At 49.4% G+C, this 17450-nt stretch overlaps 2 protein-coding genes across 2 annotated transcripts; both read left to right on the plus strand.

Annotated features, from left to right (window-relative positions):
• Positions 1-2214: 2214 nt before the first annotated feature.
• On the plus strand, positions 2215-2828 carry DFJ58DRAFT_841682 (uncharacterized protein; the record flags this gene model as incomplete). The annotated part of the gene is made up of 5 exons (XM_041392742.1): positions 2215-2319; positions 2375-2461; positions 2516-2586; positions 2643-2703; positions 2754-2828. 5 exons carry the CDS (start codon positions 2215-2217, stop codon positions 2826-2828), a joined length of 399 nt encoding a protein of 132 aa, XP_041243587.1.
• Positions 2829-4431: 1603 nt separating this feature from the next.
• Positions 4432-14104, plus strand: DFJ58DRAFT_396412 (uncharacterized protein). The gene is made up of 7 exons (XM_041380189.1): positions 4432-4470; positions 4528-4818; positions 4874-7929; positions 7984-8058; positions 8123-10765; positions 10818-12762; positions 12817-14104. The coding sequence occupies exons 2-7, from the start codon at positions 4638-4640 to the stop codon at positions 14037-14039; spliced, it is 9123 nt and encodes a 3040-aa protein (XP_041243588.1). The 5' UTR covers positions 4432-4470; positions 4528-4637; the 3' UTR covers positions 14040-14104.
• Positions 14105-17450: the final 3346 nt, after the last annotated feature.

Genomic DNA, 17450 nt, shown 5'->3' on the forward strand with positions numbered 1-17450 from the left:
GTCAACTGCAGAATTCCGGTGAGGTGCTTTATCATGATACATGACTCGGATGAGCTCGAGACGCACCTTTTCAGGCCACCCCAAGGAGTACGCTTCCGCTCACATCAAGTGTGCCTGACATCCCACACCCTTGTAAAGGTACTTCATCAAAGTGTCCTGCGCATTCTGCCTAGACTCGTGACCAGCCTATCGACGGCTTGCCTCATAGACGGGCTGGTCACCAGTCTACATTCTGCCTAGCTTAGTAAGGATTGACTTTGTTCATTCACAGAATGAATACATCCAGTGGGCGGATGCCAGCAAATCTACATCAATGTTACCGAGGGACACAAGCTAGACGCTGCTGCAGAATTTCAAGCTCAACTCGATGCCCACCTTACTGACAAGAAACCGAAGGATCGTATTATCCCGTATTCAGATGCCCTCTTCCGCAAGGCTGCTATCGAGTGGTGATCGAAACTGATCAGGTATGTCTAGGCTACTTGTTGCTGTACCCGGGAACAACGCATTACCTACGATGCACTTCAAGTTTGCATGCAGGAACGGCTGGCTCCCGCTCGCTTCAGTGGGTAACAACCGAGCTCCCGCAAGTCTCGCTTGATCGTGCACTCGAAGGCCCCTTCTACTATAATCGCTGAGAAATACTGCGCTGTACTAGCATGATGACCGGTAAGAAAAAATCCTGATGTCAACATCGCTTGATCAGTCACTAGGAGAAGTACGGCGCACAGACTCCTTACCAACAATCGAACTCCTTCTGATGGGTGCTCATGGTAGCGCTGGGTGTAGCGCAACATTTATTCGACACCTGAGGAAGATAGCATCGTCTGGAACCAGGAGTTCGTCAACCATGGTATAGTGTCCCCTTCGGTATTTCCGCCCTATCCTCTCTTGCCGTCGTGTTCACACTTCGACTTCACTTATGTACTAACAGTTTCAGCATTATGCCGCTGCTGAGATCGAGCTCGGCATCTCAGGCTCAGTTCTCCAGGGCCCACGTCAATTATTCAAGGTTATCCTCGACACTATGTAAGACAAATACTCCCCCTGCCTACAATGCAGATGACTCTAAATTCTCCATCGACTATCAGAGTGGCTCCGTGAAGGGCAAGTGAAGGGCTACATTTCCCTAGATGGCATCTGTATTGGAGACATCTCTATCAGTGGCCAGGACTTTCCCGCAGGTCGTGGTAGGGCGCATGGTGCTGCTAAACACAATGGATATATTAAAACAATTTGATATCATCATGGCGCATGTTCGGTTTGCAGAGATCTAGAGCCTCATCGACATCAGCAAAATTATTGAATGTATGTGACGTCCGCCATTGAATTTGAAACAAGTGCCTTACCGTCTACTGAGCATCTGGTTGTTTGGATACAAGGCTTTTATCTATCACCTGCTTCCGAACAGGTTTGCGCAATGTGCCGCATACTAGTACTCCGGTCGCGTCGGATCTATTTTTAAAGATCTGGAGCTCAGGCTCCACGAGCCTCTAAGCTAGATCCAACACGGAAACATGAAGGACGCTCCCCTCTGACCCCGCCAATCCCTGGATTTCTCTTAGGAATACTACTCGGACGCTCCGTACCTTTGCAGGCTCATCTTCCATCTTCCATGCTTGCTGTCGTCGTTGATCCAAGGTCCTCGATGGAAAGATTGTTAGAACCGTAATGTTGCTCCCTCGCCAACCTCGTATAATGACGCCTCGGGTTACAATCGGGACAATTTCTGAAATTCAAGTTCTGATGACGCAAAACATGTCACTGAAAAGCGTCATGCGGTCAAGGCTCCTTTTCATCTAGAGCGACCGCAGCACAGTGTTCAGGGAATGACAGCCTGGATGGAACATGTTACCACCTCTGACAGGCTCCTATCCGTGCCGTAGCCTTATAGAGATTGGGGGTAAGAAAGGCGATCAAGAATCATGATTCGTAGGCGACCCACGGAAAGACTGCATAGTTCAATATACCCCTGATGATACTTGCGCTTTAATGACAAAGGTTCCAATGGGCGCATGATATTCCAGAAGAGCCAAGTGAGTTGTCACTCAAGACCGAGACTCAGACGAAGGGCGATGTTGAGCATCAGCATCTAGAACATGATAGAGCCTTCAGGCAGGTATAAAGGTCGCAGCGTATGCTGCCATTGATTTCTATCCGCAACTATATCTCACTCAGTACTCAACAGAATCAACTATCAACACACCTCACACTATGTTGCCCTCCGGCGATCACAAGATCCAGAATTTTTTGCATAAAGACAGGTTTGTCCACATGGAAACTGGGGGCGCGGTCGTTGGCTTCAAGGATGCTGATGTTGTACGTGTTGCATCATTGTCATTGACATACATTTTATACTCATCGATGCCTATAGGTCGAGCTCCTTGTTAAGGACGAAGTTCTGGGTCTTGCAACTCTTTTTGATAAATTGAGGCACAAGTATATTACCATCGATAAACAGGTTAGTCTATCTGGTGTTTATATATGAGAGATTGCTAACGGCGTGAAATCATAGACAGGGAAAGTCGTAGGCAGCGCCGAGCCCCAGGTGCTCCAGTTCTCCACCGAGGGCGAAGGAAAATATGTGTGGGTATGATTATTGTTACCGGTAACGATAATTCATTTGTCCCCTTTATCTGCAGAATCCATAAAAAGGACGTCAACGAAGTGTGGGTCCTCAATGAAGACAAAGACCTCACCCCGGTTTGTTGTTGTGATCTTCTTTTGGGGCTTTATAACTTACGTCACTTCAGATCGTTACTGCTCCGGCTCCTCCCCCAAGCGTTCGGGATCATGAGAAAAAGTACTGGCTGTTCGTGAAGGCTTAAGCTGTTTCGGAATGCAAGGAAGCCAGGTTGCTGTTGATGTAACTCAGAATATTTGTATGACTAGCCATCGGTCGTGATGTACGGAAGAAAATTTTGTGACGTCCTTGGCGGGACAGTGAGATGTACGGCTAGCGCGATCATTCCGGACGGATAGATTCGAGGCAGTGAGTATAGCTCTGCACATTGTAAGAAAAACTTGGGAGATCCAACAGGCGCGAGGGCACATACATAAGCCTGCCAGCCATGTATGATGCCAGCCGCGGCCCGCGGCCGCGGAAGTGGGTCCTGGGAATCCTTACCAATGCGTAAGTAAAATTTATTCGTTGGTATTTGAACCAAACCATCCAAGTTCAAAACACGGAACCAATCGAATTAGTCATCTCAACACGGCAGTGTCGTCTATACTCCTGTTTGCTGAAGGATCCAGCATCACACGTCCAGCTGAGCGACAAGCTCGGTTTCCTTCATCACTACTCCATGCGGTCTGCTCGCTCGTTCCCACTTTACCCTCGCTCACTCTCATATTTTCGCCCACCCTCCACTCCCAGGATTAATATAATTCATCTCGATATTCATCTCGTATACGAATACCCGCTCCTACTAGTACTAGTAGTAGCTTCGTATCTCGGCATTAAAATATTCACAATGATAATTCAATCAGCCCGCATGTAGAGTTTTGCCGCCTACCCGGCAGTAATCTCGTCAACGTTCGAACTTAGAACCGAGCTGACGTTCGGTTCCAGCCTAACCCTGGACAGTTTTCACGATCAGTCGCATCATGAATAAAAAATGATTTCGTCACCAGCTTCAAACACGCTAAGGCGGCCACGCCCAGACAAGTTTTCGTGCTTATCAGGATTCATGATTTGAGTGCGCACGACCCTAACTCCACCACCGCGTGTGTTCTCGTCGTGGACCAACAAACATATGTATATAGGCAAGATCTGATGCAGAAGGACGTACAAGTAATTTTGGGGCAACAATGAGGCATCCTATGCCATCTTAGGGTGAACAGCCTAGCCGCCTATAATGTAGTGCCTGATGAATCCTAAGTTCCAATGGATAGTTCTTCCAAAATGCCGTGGCCTACCAGCTGCGGTTCGTTTAGCTAAGGTTCGGAATCCAGATTTGAAGCCTGTAGTGAGGCTGTGGAGTGATGTTGCTGCGATGGACTCCCGACACAGATGGAAGGAGTACTATTAATATAGTCTCCCCTAGACAGCCCTTTATAGACGAAGTCTATCGTCGTTCCAAGGACCACCTGTAAGTTAGTAGTGTCAGAGCCAGTGAGCGCTGATTTGTTTTGTTCCTCTGAGATAAATGACTCATACCGAATTTGTAAGCAGACTCCACCGTCACTTGCTTTTTGTGTTCGAACTTTCCTAGGTAATAGTAAGGCAGGCAAAATACAAGGAAAATCCTTATCCGAGTCAAGCATCAAACCTTCAGGCATGCACAATCAAATTTGTATTTAGTACACGCCTTGTACAGCCTCAACGCTCATATCGATGGCACTTCTCAGATCTGATGTGAAGCATTGTACACAAAGGTTCTCCCTTTGTGCGGATCCAACCCTAGTCACGGTGAGGCGTGAGGACGAGCGCCTATGGGTTCCTTATTAGTAGAGGGGCCAAATTTCACCGTCAGTGGCCAATTCCTTTCTCTCATCCTATTGGCAACATGGCTCAATACTCAACAGTAAATCGTCTTTCTAAGTCGAAAGATCAACCTAGTCTGGAATATATCATCAATCACGTACTGCTTCCCCTCAAGTTGCCACAAGGGAGTGACCAATCCCTCGAGAACGACATGGCCTTATCTCAGGCAGTATTTGATGCTGCTATCACTTTCAGTGACCAGCTGCCGTCCGATCAGCTGTTGCTTTGGATGAGCAGCTTGAAAATGCTTCGCAATCTCAAGGATTCAATCAGATTCAGCGTGATGTCTGCAAAGGAAGTCGAATCTCAAATCAACGCTATGGGCACTGAAGGTCTGTTGTTTTCATCTTATTTGCATTGTTTTCTGTGTTGAGTATCAATTTTCAGATGTCCTTGTATACATGATTCGCACACAAAACGCTGCGGTGGTCATGAGAAAACTCGAATCCGAGACCATATTCGAGTCATTTGAGGTCTCTCCTGACCCCACCGCAGTGATGGGCGCAAAGGGAAAGCTGATTTGTTCTTATCCTGGACCTGCTATCACAGTTCCAGATACGAACATTGATAATGCCACCTTTGCCGCAGAGCTTGCGAATTTTCTCGTTCACATGGATGAAGATGTCCTTGATGCGGCAGCGACGAGGACAAAGGCTAAATCCACTGTTCTCGAAGAGAGGGACACCACACATCCCAGATATATCACGGAACTCCTGACTGGTATACTGCGTGGCCTCGGGAGCATCGCTGATGTTCCTCGCATCCGCAAGCGCATCGGAGATGATGTGCTGTGGGACAGCGCGAAATTGCCGTGGAGGCGGTCTCCGCTTTGGCTTGTCATTCGCGTTGCCTTACAGACGACTCTGGAGCGCAGTGCTCTTGGACGAACGACGTATAAATCGTTCATGCTGTTCTTCATGGCGAGGCTCACCACCCTTGCCATCGACCATGACTTATCGAATGACATCTTACACTTCATGTCGGCAAAGATCGCACGCCGTCTTTTCAAGCTTGGATCCACCACTTCTCCGGAGTTGTCGCAGATGGTCAGTAAGGTCACCAGTGATGTAAGGAGTGTCCTGGAGGAGAGATGGGGATCTGTTCAGAACGTGCAACGGGCCTCGCCTCTTTGGGCTCCCGAGACCCTCCGAGTCTTGCGAGATACCCATCTTTCCTTGAACACAAGTCGCGAGTACATACGCCAAGCTTTGCAGAACCAGCATTCGTCCCCCAAAACAACCTCATTCAATCCCAGCCACCACATGCGCGGCACAATCGATAATTTCCTTGACGCCGAAGCTAGCTTCCTGGTAGCTGCTCATGCCGCAGAACCCTATCTTGCCCTCGCAGATTTTGAGACCGCCATTAGTTCAGGGATCGACGACTGGGTGGCGCGCGTTCAATTCCAGAGTACCGATTCCGCATGCGTCTCGATTGAGGCGTGCGCCTCTGCGTACTCCTCGAGAGCGCTTAAGGCTTATAAAGGAAACCCGGAGAATTTATCTATCATGCTTCTCACCCTTTTTGAGCTCTGGGTAGCCATGGATAAGATCGTTGTTGGACAAATTCCACTCCTGGCAGAATACTCCCCTGAAATCCCATTGACACTTTGGGAGTGTCTTTTAATCCGCAAAGCTTCTGGCCTTGATCGTTTGAAGAAATTGCACGCCTACCTGAAAGCTCGTCATTGCCAGGCTTCTAGCCGTCTGTCGGCATTCTCGTTTACCAACGATCACAAGTCGTTCGCGGCGCGATATTTCCACCAGTCATCCAAGCTGCGCAGTTTGAAGGTTCGCATCGAGGCGGATGGTCAGAAACAGCGGGAGAAGAAGTTGACCGAGCTTCGGACCCTAAACAAGAGGTACAGTGACCTAGAGACGCGCGCAGCAAGTTTAGCGCACGAATACGGTGTCAACTCCCGCGGCTGGGAGTACCACAAGAAAAAGCGTTGTCAAAAGTGTCGCGTGGAGAAGGAGATGCAATCCATGACGATTACAGTTCACGAGTGGCCGCTACCAGAGCGTGATCAGGAGGCGATAGTGGTCGTCTTCGAACTAGCATGCCCCACCGCGTTCGACATGTGGAGATCCATGACATTTCATGTCTTCGTTGACATCTGCACTCTAGAAAAGATTTCGTCCACTCATCCCTTCATGACACTGCCAAAATATGATGCCTTGCAGCAATATCGCACGTGCCATCCAAGACAAAGGCTCACTTTGGCATCCGAGGCCAAACCTTTCTCCAAGTGCCATTACAGTAACACTCGTATTCCTACGCAGGACACCAAAGTTTGTGTGAACAATGGACTCAAATTTCGGCCTTTCGATACAACCACAGATACGTGGGCGGCAGACGTACTACTGCGATGCGACGCCACCAAGTTGTGTACTTTCCTTCTTCCAAAGGGACCATATGATGGTTTGCAGCGGTATCTTGCAGGGACATCCCACACGTCAAACGAGGTCATAGCCAATCAGGCAGATTGCCACAAGGACATGACTATACACGAATTCATCGCGTTCGGGTCCTTGCGAAGTGGACCACGTTTGCAATGGATGAACGTGCTACGTGAACTCCGTGCAAGGACGCTCAATTTTCGACGTGAGGAGGTCCATCTACTGTTGGCGCAAGCTGTTTCACAGGTCGGTCCATTTTCGTCCGACGACGGCCTTATTTGGCATGAGGAGTTGAACAGCGTGCCTTTCCTTGGCGTACTACTCGGAGAGCTGGAGGATTTGATGGCGAGCGTCGAAGGGAATTGGTTGGAAGCTGTCACGATCGACACTACCGTCATGCTTGTATGCCGCGTCTTGTCCTCGACTCAGGAAGAGAGTATCAAAATTCGTGGATATTCGTTGCTTCGGAGGATACGAACTGCGACTTTTACGTTGCTGACGCAACTATCAGAGAAATTGCAAGCTAGCAACGAGGAGACGGTCAGTCGGGATTTACAGGGGCGCGTTCGGGATATGGCAGTCACCTGTCGTAGCACTTTCGATGTCGACGGAGACGCTTCACTGCTCCTGATGTCGAGCGATGACATCAAGGTATTTGCATATTGTGCGGTCATGATTTATGACAACACTCCAAGCCAATTGGGCAATCTTCCACAACATTCCAAGCTACTGCTAGAGCGAGACAAGAGATGCTGTCACGCATTAGAACCAGCTATTCGTCAATATGCAGAGCTTCACCGGGAGGGTCTTGATTGCGCGATAGCCAAGATTTGGGGCAGTTACAGACCAGGAACTCCTTGGAGGGCACTGACGGCTCCAAATTCTCGTTGGCTTGTGGCGCAGACTGCGCAATCACATTCCCAATCACCACAGGACGTACACATCAATTTGATTAGTGGATGCTTGCTTGTTGGCGGGAAGCAGCTGGGCAGGCTCCCTTCGATTATAGTGCAACATCCCACTTACCAATCTATTTTTGGCGATGTGAGTTTTTGGAAGTTGTAGCTTTGACGGTACACGCTCACCTATCAACTACAGCAAGTTCTGGACATCGTTCCAGCTGATATTCCTGGAATGGAATATGCGACACGCGGGAACCTCTGCGACCATCAGGTTGGTAGCCACTCCCGTTTCCATCACTCTGTAATGCTAATGATGCACTTGCTTGTTCCTGAAGGTGTCTTTCTCTCTCCGTGACTCGAACGATCTCATCATCCGTGCGAAGCATATCAAACATGGCTCACCCATCCTCCAGCTCATTCCGAGCCACAAATTCGTGGATGACCTACCGACAATCTTGGTAGCAGGCCATACTCATTGGCTCAACCTTTCCACGAGGGAAATCGAGATTCGGCCAGCAGAAAATGCGTGGAAGTCTTCACCTGATAATTGGGTTTTGCGATTTTCTGTTTCGACGGTGCAGAATTCCAGCGGTGCCACCCTTGTTGATATACGCAGCCAAACGTGGGACATGATCTCCAAGAGGTTGCGCCCTCTGGAGGATGCACGCTTCATCATGGTCACACATAATAGAGCATCCGGCAGCACTCCCTCGTTGAAGGCTGATTTGCCTCGATATGGCCTCGAATTCTTCATCGATGAGGATGGGGAATTGCAGTCCCGTAACATGCGCAACATGGTCGTTGATGTCATTCAGTCTACTGGCACCATGATGGGATTAGTCAACCAACTCATCTTGCGCCCAAAGTTGCAAGCTGCGGATGAGCATCCGCGCATCGTCATCATCCCAGACGGTCGTATCTCATACTCTGCGAATAGTCACCATGTCCGCGTCACCATCGCTCCTGAAGGTACTCGAGTGACCTACCGGTTGTACAGGGTTGATACAGATCTACGCTGTCTCACTGGGAACGTGGGTCTGACAAGCAAGCTCTATCAGGCGCTCCTTCACGCTGTCACGAGCGGCTGTCTCCCTGATCCGCTTACGGGCCGAACGGGTACAGAGGAGGCGTTGCATCTCTTACATTCCGCAGCTTGCCGATCGTTTATGAGGCTTCGCTCTCGTGACACAGATCTTTTGCGCGAGATCAGTTCGCTGTCAACCAGGCGCGTCTGGTATCCCATTCATCTTCAGAAGATGCAGACAATTTCGTGGTCATGTCTTGCGCCCCTTGCACAACACCATGGCTTTCATCCAGCCGCGAAATCTATCATGGATTATGGCATGCAGCTCTCGACTTTCTCAGAAGGGTCTGCAAACCTTCCGCTCACCTATGGGCTTCCAAGATTCACCAGCCACCTTCTTGAACGCGCGTCAGTTCGTGCCTCGGCGATCTATCCTGATCAGTTCTCTCTTCCACTTCCGCTGGGTGACAAAGATGTTATCTATGCTTCACGTGATATTCCCGACAAAGTCGCGGAAGAGAGGGCATTTCGAACCGCCTTCATGGTGCACAAGTGGCCAAGCAGACTTCCAGTGCAGCGGGATCTCCTTAGTTTGTTGACTCAGTGGCAAAATGTCGAGGGCGTTGGCGAGCCGCTCAGCTTGCAGTACTCCAAAGACTGGCTTCAACCAACTTTTCCCGACATCTTCCTTTCTGCGTACGACCGTTGTCGTAGGGCTACAAAGAAAGATATATCTCGACTGGTGTTCACCCTAGCTTCTGTATCATACAGCTTGTTGGATGATCATGAGCTCGTACCAACACTCCTGGCCTTCGCCACAGTTCCTGAAATTCGCAGCTTGGGAGGCCCACCAAAGTTCACGTCCTATAATCTCTCGGATGGCTTCATGCTGTCCGATACGATATTGGACAATATCATCAGTTCGTGCACCGAAGATTACGAATTCAGCCAGGAGAGATACCTACCTGCAATGCCCGAAGAAGATGAAAAAACTCTAGGGAGGCGTCGTTATTCAGCTTTCGAAGACAAGTGCTGCTCTGAAAAGCAAGTCATTCTCAGCAAAGTTCGGGATGCCTGGCCGTGCGAAGATCCTCCGGCACTTAATAATACGCTGCAAGTGGACTGCTACAATCTCAGTGAACTGTCAGGGAAACTTTCCCCAGTATTTCGCAGCTGTTGGCGAAACCGTTGTCTGAAGCTACATCTGGATAGCCTGCAGGGTACCCTAAAACGGTTCTACACGCTAAATCCTCCTTCGAAACTGCCCTCTCAATATGATCTCGATTCCCGCCCTGATGACTCAGATGTTGTATCACCGGCCTCATCCATTAATGCCCAGTACCTTTTCAATCGAGATGCGCCTGTTATATCCATGCATGCGCCTTCCCAAGTTCTTAGCGATTTGAGTCGGAGAGATTTCATATCTCCAGACTCCGGAGTCACAACGAAGTTGCAACAGCTGATCAACGACTTTCGCGCCTCAGGAAGTGACAAGTTTCGCCGCAAATACGCCGATGATCTGGACCGGAGCAGGTCAATTTACTGTGACGAAAAGACGGTTGCCCTACCGGATTCTACGCCATACACGATTGAATTACTGCTTGAGTACCATTCTCTCCATAGCCGGCAATTCCAAGATTCACTCGCATCGATCTCACACGTCCTCTCTCCTACATCTGCTGCTGAAAGCACGTTATACAATGCTGGATTATGGCCCCGAGTTACACCAAATTTCCTCTTTACTCGCATGGCTTCTGCAGCAGGAAATTATCTGGGGAAGGCTTGGCGTGCTACTCTTGTCCAGCTGTCTCAGATACTTTTGCAACTGCAACGCTCGCGAAGGCTATTGGTCTTTGCCGCTAACAAAAACTGGGTCGAGTTCTTCAAGGAGTTGGAGAGCGAAGAGTGTGAGGAATTTGATCCGGAGCTGTACCCTGACTGGCTTTTAATACAGGTACGCTATAAAGATATCAATTACTAACGGTAACTGACAATACCATCCTCAGATTGAAAGTCAGTTCTTGGCACGGCCAGTCCAGGTCAAGGTTGCGCTAGAGATGATGTCACCATGCACAGGAGGAAATACTTCGCTGCAGCTGAACATGGGCGAAGGCAAATCCTACGTGATCGTTCCTCTCGCAGCAGCCGCACTTTCTGATGGCCACAGACTGGTCCGAGTAATCGTGCTGAAGTCGTTGTCAGCTCAGATGTTTCAGCTCCTGGTTGAACGACTAAGCGGCCTTGCACAGAGGCGCATTTTCTATATTCCATTCTCCCGCGCACTCTCTATCGACTCATCGAAGGTGCAAATGTATCGTGACCTGATGCAAGAGTGTATGGATGCCAAGGGCATTTTGGTCGTGCAACCGGACCACATTCTATCGTTCCAGTTAATGGCTATCGACCGTCAGCTGCCCCCTCTAACTGAAGCTGCTGACCGTCAGCTGGCGCCCCCTCGGACTGAAGCTGCTGGGGATATGCTTCGGACTCAGTTGTGGCTTGACAATCACACGCGCGACATCCTGGATGAAAGCGATGAAATTCTGCACGTCCGCTATCAGCTGGTATATACTATGGGCCTCCAAAGGTCGCTTCAAGGTCATCCCGAACGGTGGACTACCACACAGCAAGTGTTAAGTCTTGTTGCGAAGCACACCGTCAGGTTCATGAGCGAATTTCCCTCTTGCTCAGAAGTGTCTGCTCACGAGCACGGAGTATTCCCATTCGTACGAGTTCTGCACCCGACAGCAGGTGAAGCAATGGTCCAATGGATCGCACAAGATGTCGTTGATGGGGCACTTGACAACATCAGCTTCGACCAAGCATCTTTTCACGTGAAGCAAGCTGTCTGCCAGTTCATCGCAACTGAGAAGATCTCCAACACTTGTATCAGCTTAGTAGAGAAGTGCTATAAACACACTACGGTCTGGCCCGGCCTCCTAGTCTTGCGTGGACTGCTGGCATGTGGTATCTTAGTGTACGCCCTCAAAGAACGTCGCTGGCGCGTGGACTATGGCCTTGCCCCAAAACGAACTATGCTAGCTGTTCCATTTCGCGCCAAAGATATGCCCTCGCTGCGGGCAGAGTTTGGGCATCCAGACGTTGCTGTCATCCTCACGTGCCTCTCCTACTATTATGGGGGTCTCACGCACCAGCAGTTGATGTTGTGCTTCGAGCTCCTACTGAAGCAGGATAATCCTACCCTCGAGTATGAATCCTGGGTACTTGGACTTCAGTCCGTCCCAGAAAGTCTGCGCCACCTTAGCGGAATCAATACGGAATCCGCAGAGCAGCTCCGTGACCTTCAGCAACTGTTTGAATTCAACAAGGCGGTCATAGATTTCTACTTGTCCCGAGTAGTTTTTCCCAAGGAAGCGAAGGCATTCCCCAGAAAGCTCACCTGCTCCGGGTGGGATCTCGCTCAAAAGAAGAAACATCTCACAACCGGCTTTTCTGGTACCAACGACAATCGCTATCTTTTACCAAGCTCGATGGTGCAGCATGACCTTGATTATCAACGTAGTACGAATGCCCGAGTCCTAGCATTCCTCCTGCGCCCAGAAAACAATTGCTATAGACCCATACCGTCTGGCCAGAAGGTGCAAGATTTCATCGATACCTTAATCGCGCAAACCCCCGAGGTTCGCGTACTCTTGGATGTGGGTGCACAGATGCTGGAATTGAAGAATCAGGAATTGGCCGAGGCATGGCTTCGAGCCAAGCGCGACGCCCAAGCTGCAGTCTTCGTGAATGACGACGATGAAATTGTCGTTGTCAGTCGGGACGGGACAGTGGAGCCCCTTGTGTCGTCCCCCTTTGCCCAGCAGCTTGACCAGTGCGTGATATATCTGGACGACGCACATACCAGAGGAACGGATGTCAAACTTCCTTCCGGCTTCCGAGCTGCTGTCACGCTTGGTCCGAAAGTCACGAAAGACCGCCTGACGCAAGGTTCGTAATTCTAGAATTCATGCGTATCAGTTTCGACAATGACCAATGACACAGGATGCATGCGAATGCGGAAGCTGGGCAATGGACACTCAGTCATGTTCTTCGCTCCGACGGAAGTTGACCGAAATATTCGTTCGGCGACTCACAAAACTGATACCGACGATGTCGACGTGGCAGATATCCTGCACTGGGCGATGCTCGAAACTTGTCTTGACATTCAGATGCGTGCATTCCATTGGGTTCAACAGGGATCGGATTTCAACGCACGGCATTCCGCATGGACTCAATTCTCGCGCGCCCCTGCCACTTCGATTTCCATTCTGGAAACAGCTTGGTTACAACCAGAGGAGCGCTCATTGGAGGATATGTACGCACCACGCAGCCCTTCACAGGTATTACCCGTTTGCGATGCAGGCATTCGAAGGAAGTGCGAGGAGCTCGGAGTTCAAATGGGACCTGAAAGGAGCATGGATGAGGAACAAGAAAGGGAGGTAGTCCACGAGATAGAGAAGGAACGTCAAGTTCAAAGACCGCGCAAATTAAAGGCTGCAGCTCAGGACCTGCATGTGCACGTTCGTCGATTTATCAAGACCGGCCGAATTCCTACAGGGTCCCCCGCATTCATTCCAGCGCTATCCAGCCTTGTCAACACTGCCGCTGAATTTCATGAGCGCGATCAGTGGGCACAAAATGTTTTAGTCACCCGTGACTTCGCTCGTACGGTAGGGACAATGCAGAGAGAAGATGAATACCTGCGTCCCGTCAATTGGATCGTAATCAGTGACGTTGGCCTGCTGGTAATCATGAGCCCGAACGAAGTGGACATACTGCTGCCCGATATCCGAAACAGCAATGTGGTTCACTTATGTGTCTATACTCCTCGCACCACAAACACGATGAAGGCATGCGATGATCTTCAGCTCTACCGTGTTCCTTCGACACCACATCTGACACCATCGGAACCGCTGATTTGCCAGCTCAACCTTTTCGCGGGTCAACTCTATTTTTCCAGTTACGAGATGTATCTCCACACTTGCAACTTCTTAGGGCTCAACGCGCCGGATTTGGAGGACAAGGACTTGATAGCCGACAGTGATGGATTTATCAAGGAGGAGAAACGCCCTTCTGCGAGAGCATCGTGTTCGTTCAAACGATCCCAGCTTCCCCCGCTGAAGGAGTTGTTTGGAATGAGAAGGAAAGGCATGGGGTATCTGCCAACTCACCTCGGAAAGATGTTCAATGGCCGCATTCTGACTGAGGGGGATTTTCTCGACTGAGCGGCGGTCTGTTTAGCGTATGTTTTAGCGCCTTTCTGCCAGAGATCTGACTAACTGTAGTTCTGGTCAACAGCAATTGAATCAACACTAACCTTGATCATTGTAATATTGCGACGTTCTCCATAAATGTATCTGTATGTACTAGTACACGTCAAATACTTGTAAATTCAAATCAGGAAAGTTGGTGACCTTGAACTTGACAATCACGCTGGCGGCCCACCAATGAACGTTAATGAACATAGAGTCTTAGGTCCATCGAATGATTTTTTTTTTCACTTTCCTGGCTTCCATGGACTCTATTTCAACTCTCAGTCTGAACCCCCTGGATCAGTATCTTCGCTAGTGCCAGAGTTACTACCAACTGCACCGTGTGACAACTATCGGTCGATATCCTCACTGTGCGAGATGTTCAACTACTGGTACTAGTTTATCAAAGAACATCACGACATTCAGTTCTGTGAGGGTGGTGCGCACAGATAATCAGTGATACACACGAGGCGGACAGGCGTCGGGAACCATTCATGATCTAACAGATATTACGGATCCTGAGGCAAGCACAAAGAACCGGCGGAACGCCCTCGTCGTCATGATCGATCCCTTGAGCCACTCGATCAAATCACTCTCGCAGAAGACACCTGCTACTAGTGACACGCCGGTTAAGGACGACCATAAGAGTGTTCCTCCCTCCGCCATTGCCAATTTGCCCCACCTCGAAAGTAACTCGCTGTGTTCCCCACCTGGGCAAGGTGCAAGATAGACCCACTGGCGATAAAGCAGCTTCAACGACGAAGGAAGGTAACAGCATGCAATGGTTCCGGAGGAAGAGTACCGCCGGGGCTGGCAGGGACGTGCCAGACGATTCCCCCGAAATGCATACCTCTCGTAGGACAGACTGTCCTTCGTCAAGTCCTGCCTCGAGAGTGGAGATCAGAAATGTAGATCACATCGTACACAAAACGTATCCTTCTCGTTCAGCAAAGCCGGACGCATGTTTTCCTCCTCATCGTTGCCAAAAGATGGTTTCCATATCCACCATATATAGCGCTATCGACTGGACCAGTACGGATTCAGGCAGTAATTCACTCAACGAGGGAAACTTCCACATACGAAGGGCTGACCATTTAGGAGACCATTTTGGGACGACGTGATTGGACCAGTGACTCGGAGATCTAGCAAGAGATATGCATGACAACAGTCTCGAGAGCGCTTGAATAGGTGCGAAAACGTTCTCGACGCAGCGTTCGTTCAAGAAAGTCACCGCGAAGCGTGGACAAAAACTACTGAGGATTGAGTGCCGAGTTCCTGCGCACGTATTAAAGTAGCGTGCCTATGTCCCATCCCATGAAGTGTACATAGGGGAATAGAATAAGACTTGTTTAAAAGACAAAACTGTAGCGGATTAGACATGAAATACGATACAGTACGGTGGCGGTGTGCAGACGGCCACAGGAATGATTAGACGATAGGAAGTGTCCATTCAATAGACGCCCAACAATCCAGAGCACCCAAACAGTCTAGCGCCAACATCCAGCCGGTATTGCAGTGATATTATGTCGCGACGTCGTTCCAGTAGCTAGTGCAGCAGATGCGACTGTGTCTCTATGGTTGACCGTTTGTGTTCTGAATAGGCACGCAGCAAAGCCAGCCCACAAGACGAGCGCGCCATTCAGTGATGGTAATATGAGGACTTGAGATTGCTCCTGTTGTCGGCGCAGTACCAGGAACGGCAAGAAGTGTCGAAGCAGTGGTTGCTGTAATGATGGCGGGATGCTCTGGTTGCTGCGTTGGGTTGCTGTGTAGCATGAGTATTGGGAGGTCGAGATGAGTTAGCAGCTGGCTTCTTTCCGGCGTGATAATTTCTCTGGGTGAAAACGAGTCAGTGACAGAGAAGAACCGTTGAAGAGAAAAAACGCACAGGCTTGCCCGCTGTGTACGGAACCTCGACCTCTCACAACTGGATGATTGGTCCAGCTGGTCTGCATAGTATATCAGATACTAACTAGGCTTCAAGTCCAGCTGAGAGGTCTTGATCGGGATTGGGTGTCGCGCTAAGTTGCCCCATGTGGCTTAGAGCGGCGCCAGAATGAGGAAAGGGGACTGAGGGCGCGTTGACGTGATGCCGGAATTGCGTGGTTACTATGTGGCCCATGGGATTGGGATAGATGAGTGCGCAACTGACAACATATTTGTCAAAGCATTTGAATAATATATGGAAATCACATACACTAGCCTTCGCAGTGCATCGTCATAAAACCCTTAGGGTATCTGACAAGCACCTTTCACCCTTGGAGCTGATCGCGGTGTAGCATCAGCTTGGGGGAGTTATCAGTGCAATTGAGAATAAAGTATATCTATGCTTACAATATCTGACAGATGGCCAACTTATTTGACGATGGCAAAAAAATCCCATGTGTGCATGAGGCCGTCCAAGCAGCTAGAGACGAGGAATTTTCTATCTGCAGAAAAGGTTGTGGAAATCACGGTGTCTTGATATTGAAGTGGTGTTCCAATGGGTTGATTGATTGGTTCCATAGTTGTTGTACAGGAATGATGTGCTGCGAGGATGCGCTCATTAATGGGAGATACTAGCTAGATAGTGAGATGGTATGAGATCTTTGAAGTCTTCCAGCTGGTGGCTGTGTCGTTAAAAACTCTTGCATTCGATAGCTTCTTTGCTGGCCAACAAAATATCGCTCATAAGCCGTGTCTCCAAGGCCGAACATACGGTTTCAAATAGATGTCCTCAAATAGGACTCATCTGGGAGAGCCGACCTTAGCAACATGTTCCATAATGATTCAAGTCATAGCTCTGGGTTCAGCTTCCCAACCGGCGGTGGAAATCACGCAGATTACATTAATGACCTAGAAGGCCAGTAATTCTTCTCGCTTCGCGTTAACTCCATCCCCATTTCTGTCAGAAAGTCTCAGGATGACAAAGGGGCGAAAAAGTCAATCCTGAAACGTCCTCGTCTCGGTGTGTTGTCATAGTGCGTACTTATCATAAACAGTTAAACAATTCCCCTGAATCGTGAATGTGCTACACTAGTGATTTAATATCTGTCTTTGAACAGGCTTCATTTTCCTTCTTGCGAATTTAAACACACCAGTTGTGTGTGCAAGCTGGTCCAGCCCGTCCAAGAACAAATTTAGCACCTACGCTCATGATACGTGCCGTCCTTGAAGCTTGAAGCTTGAACAACGTAGACACGTGTCACGGATACGACGTTGCGGTATGTTTGACCGACTTTGTATACAAGTAGTACATCCGCTGATCTTTGATGACCCCAACTACTATCTTATTTTTTGACTGCCATTCTGCGCACGCCGCACACAAGGATCAGCATTCTCTCGAAATGGGAATCTAATGTGGAAGAACAACTCCGCTACCACGTTGCGTGAACTAGATGGACG

This window comes from Suillus subalutaceus (assembly GCF_016647625.1).
Source record: "Suillus subalutaceus strain FC151 chromosome Unknown DFJ58scaffold_57, whole genome shotgun sequence".
NCBI lineage: Eukaryota > Fungi > Basidiomycota > Agaricomycetes > Boletales > Suillaceae > Suillus > Suillus subalutaceus.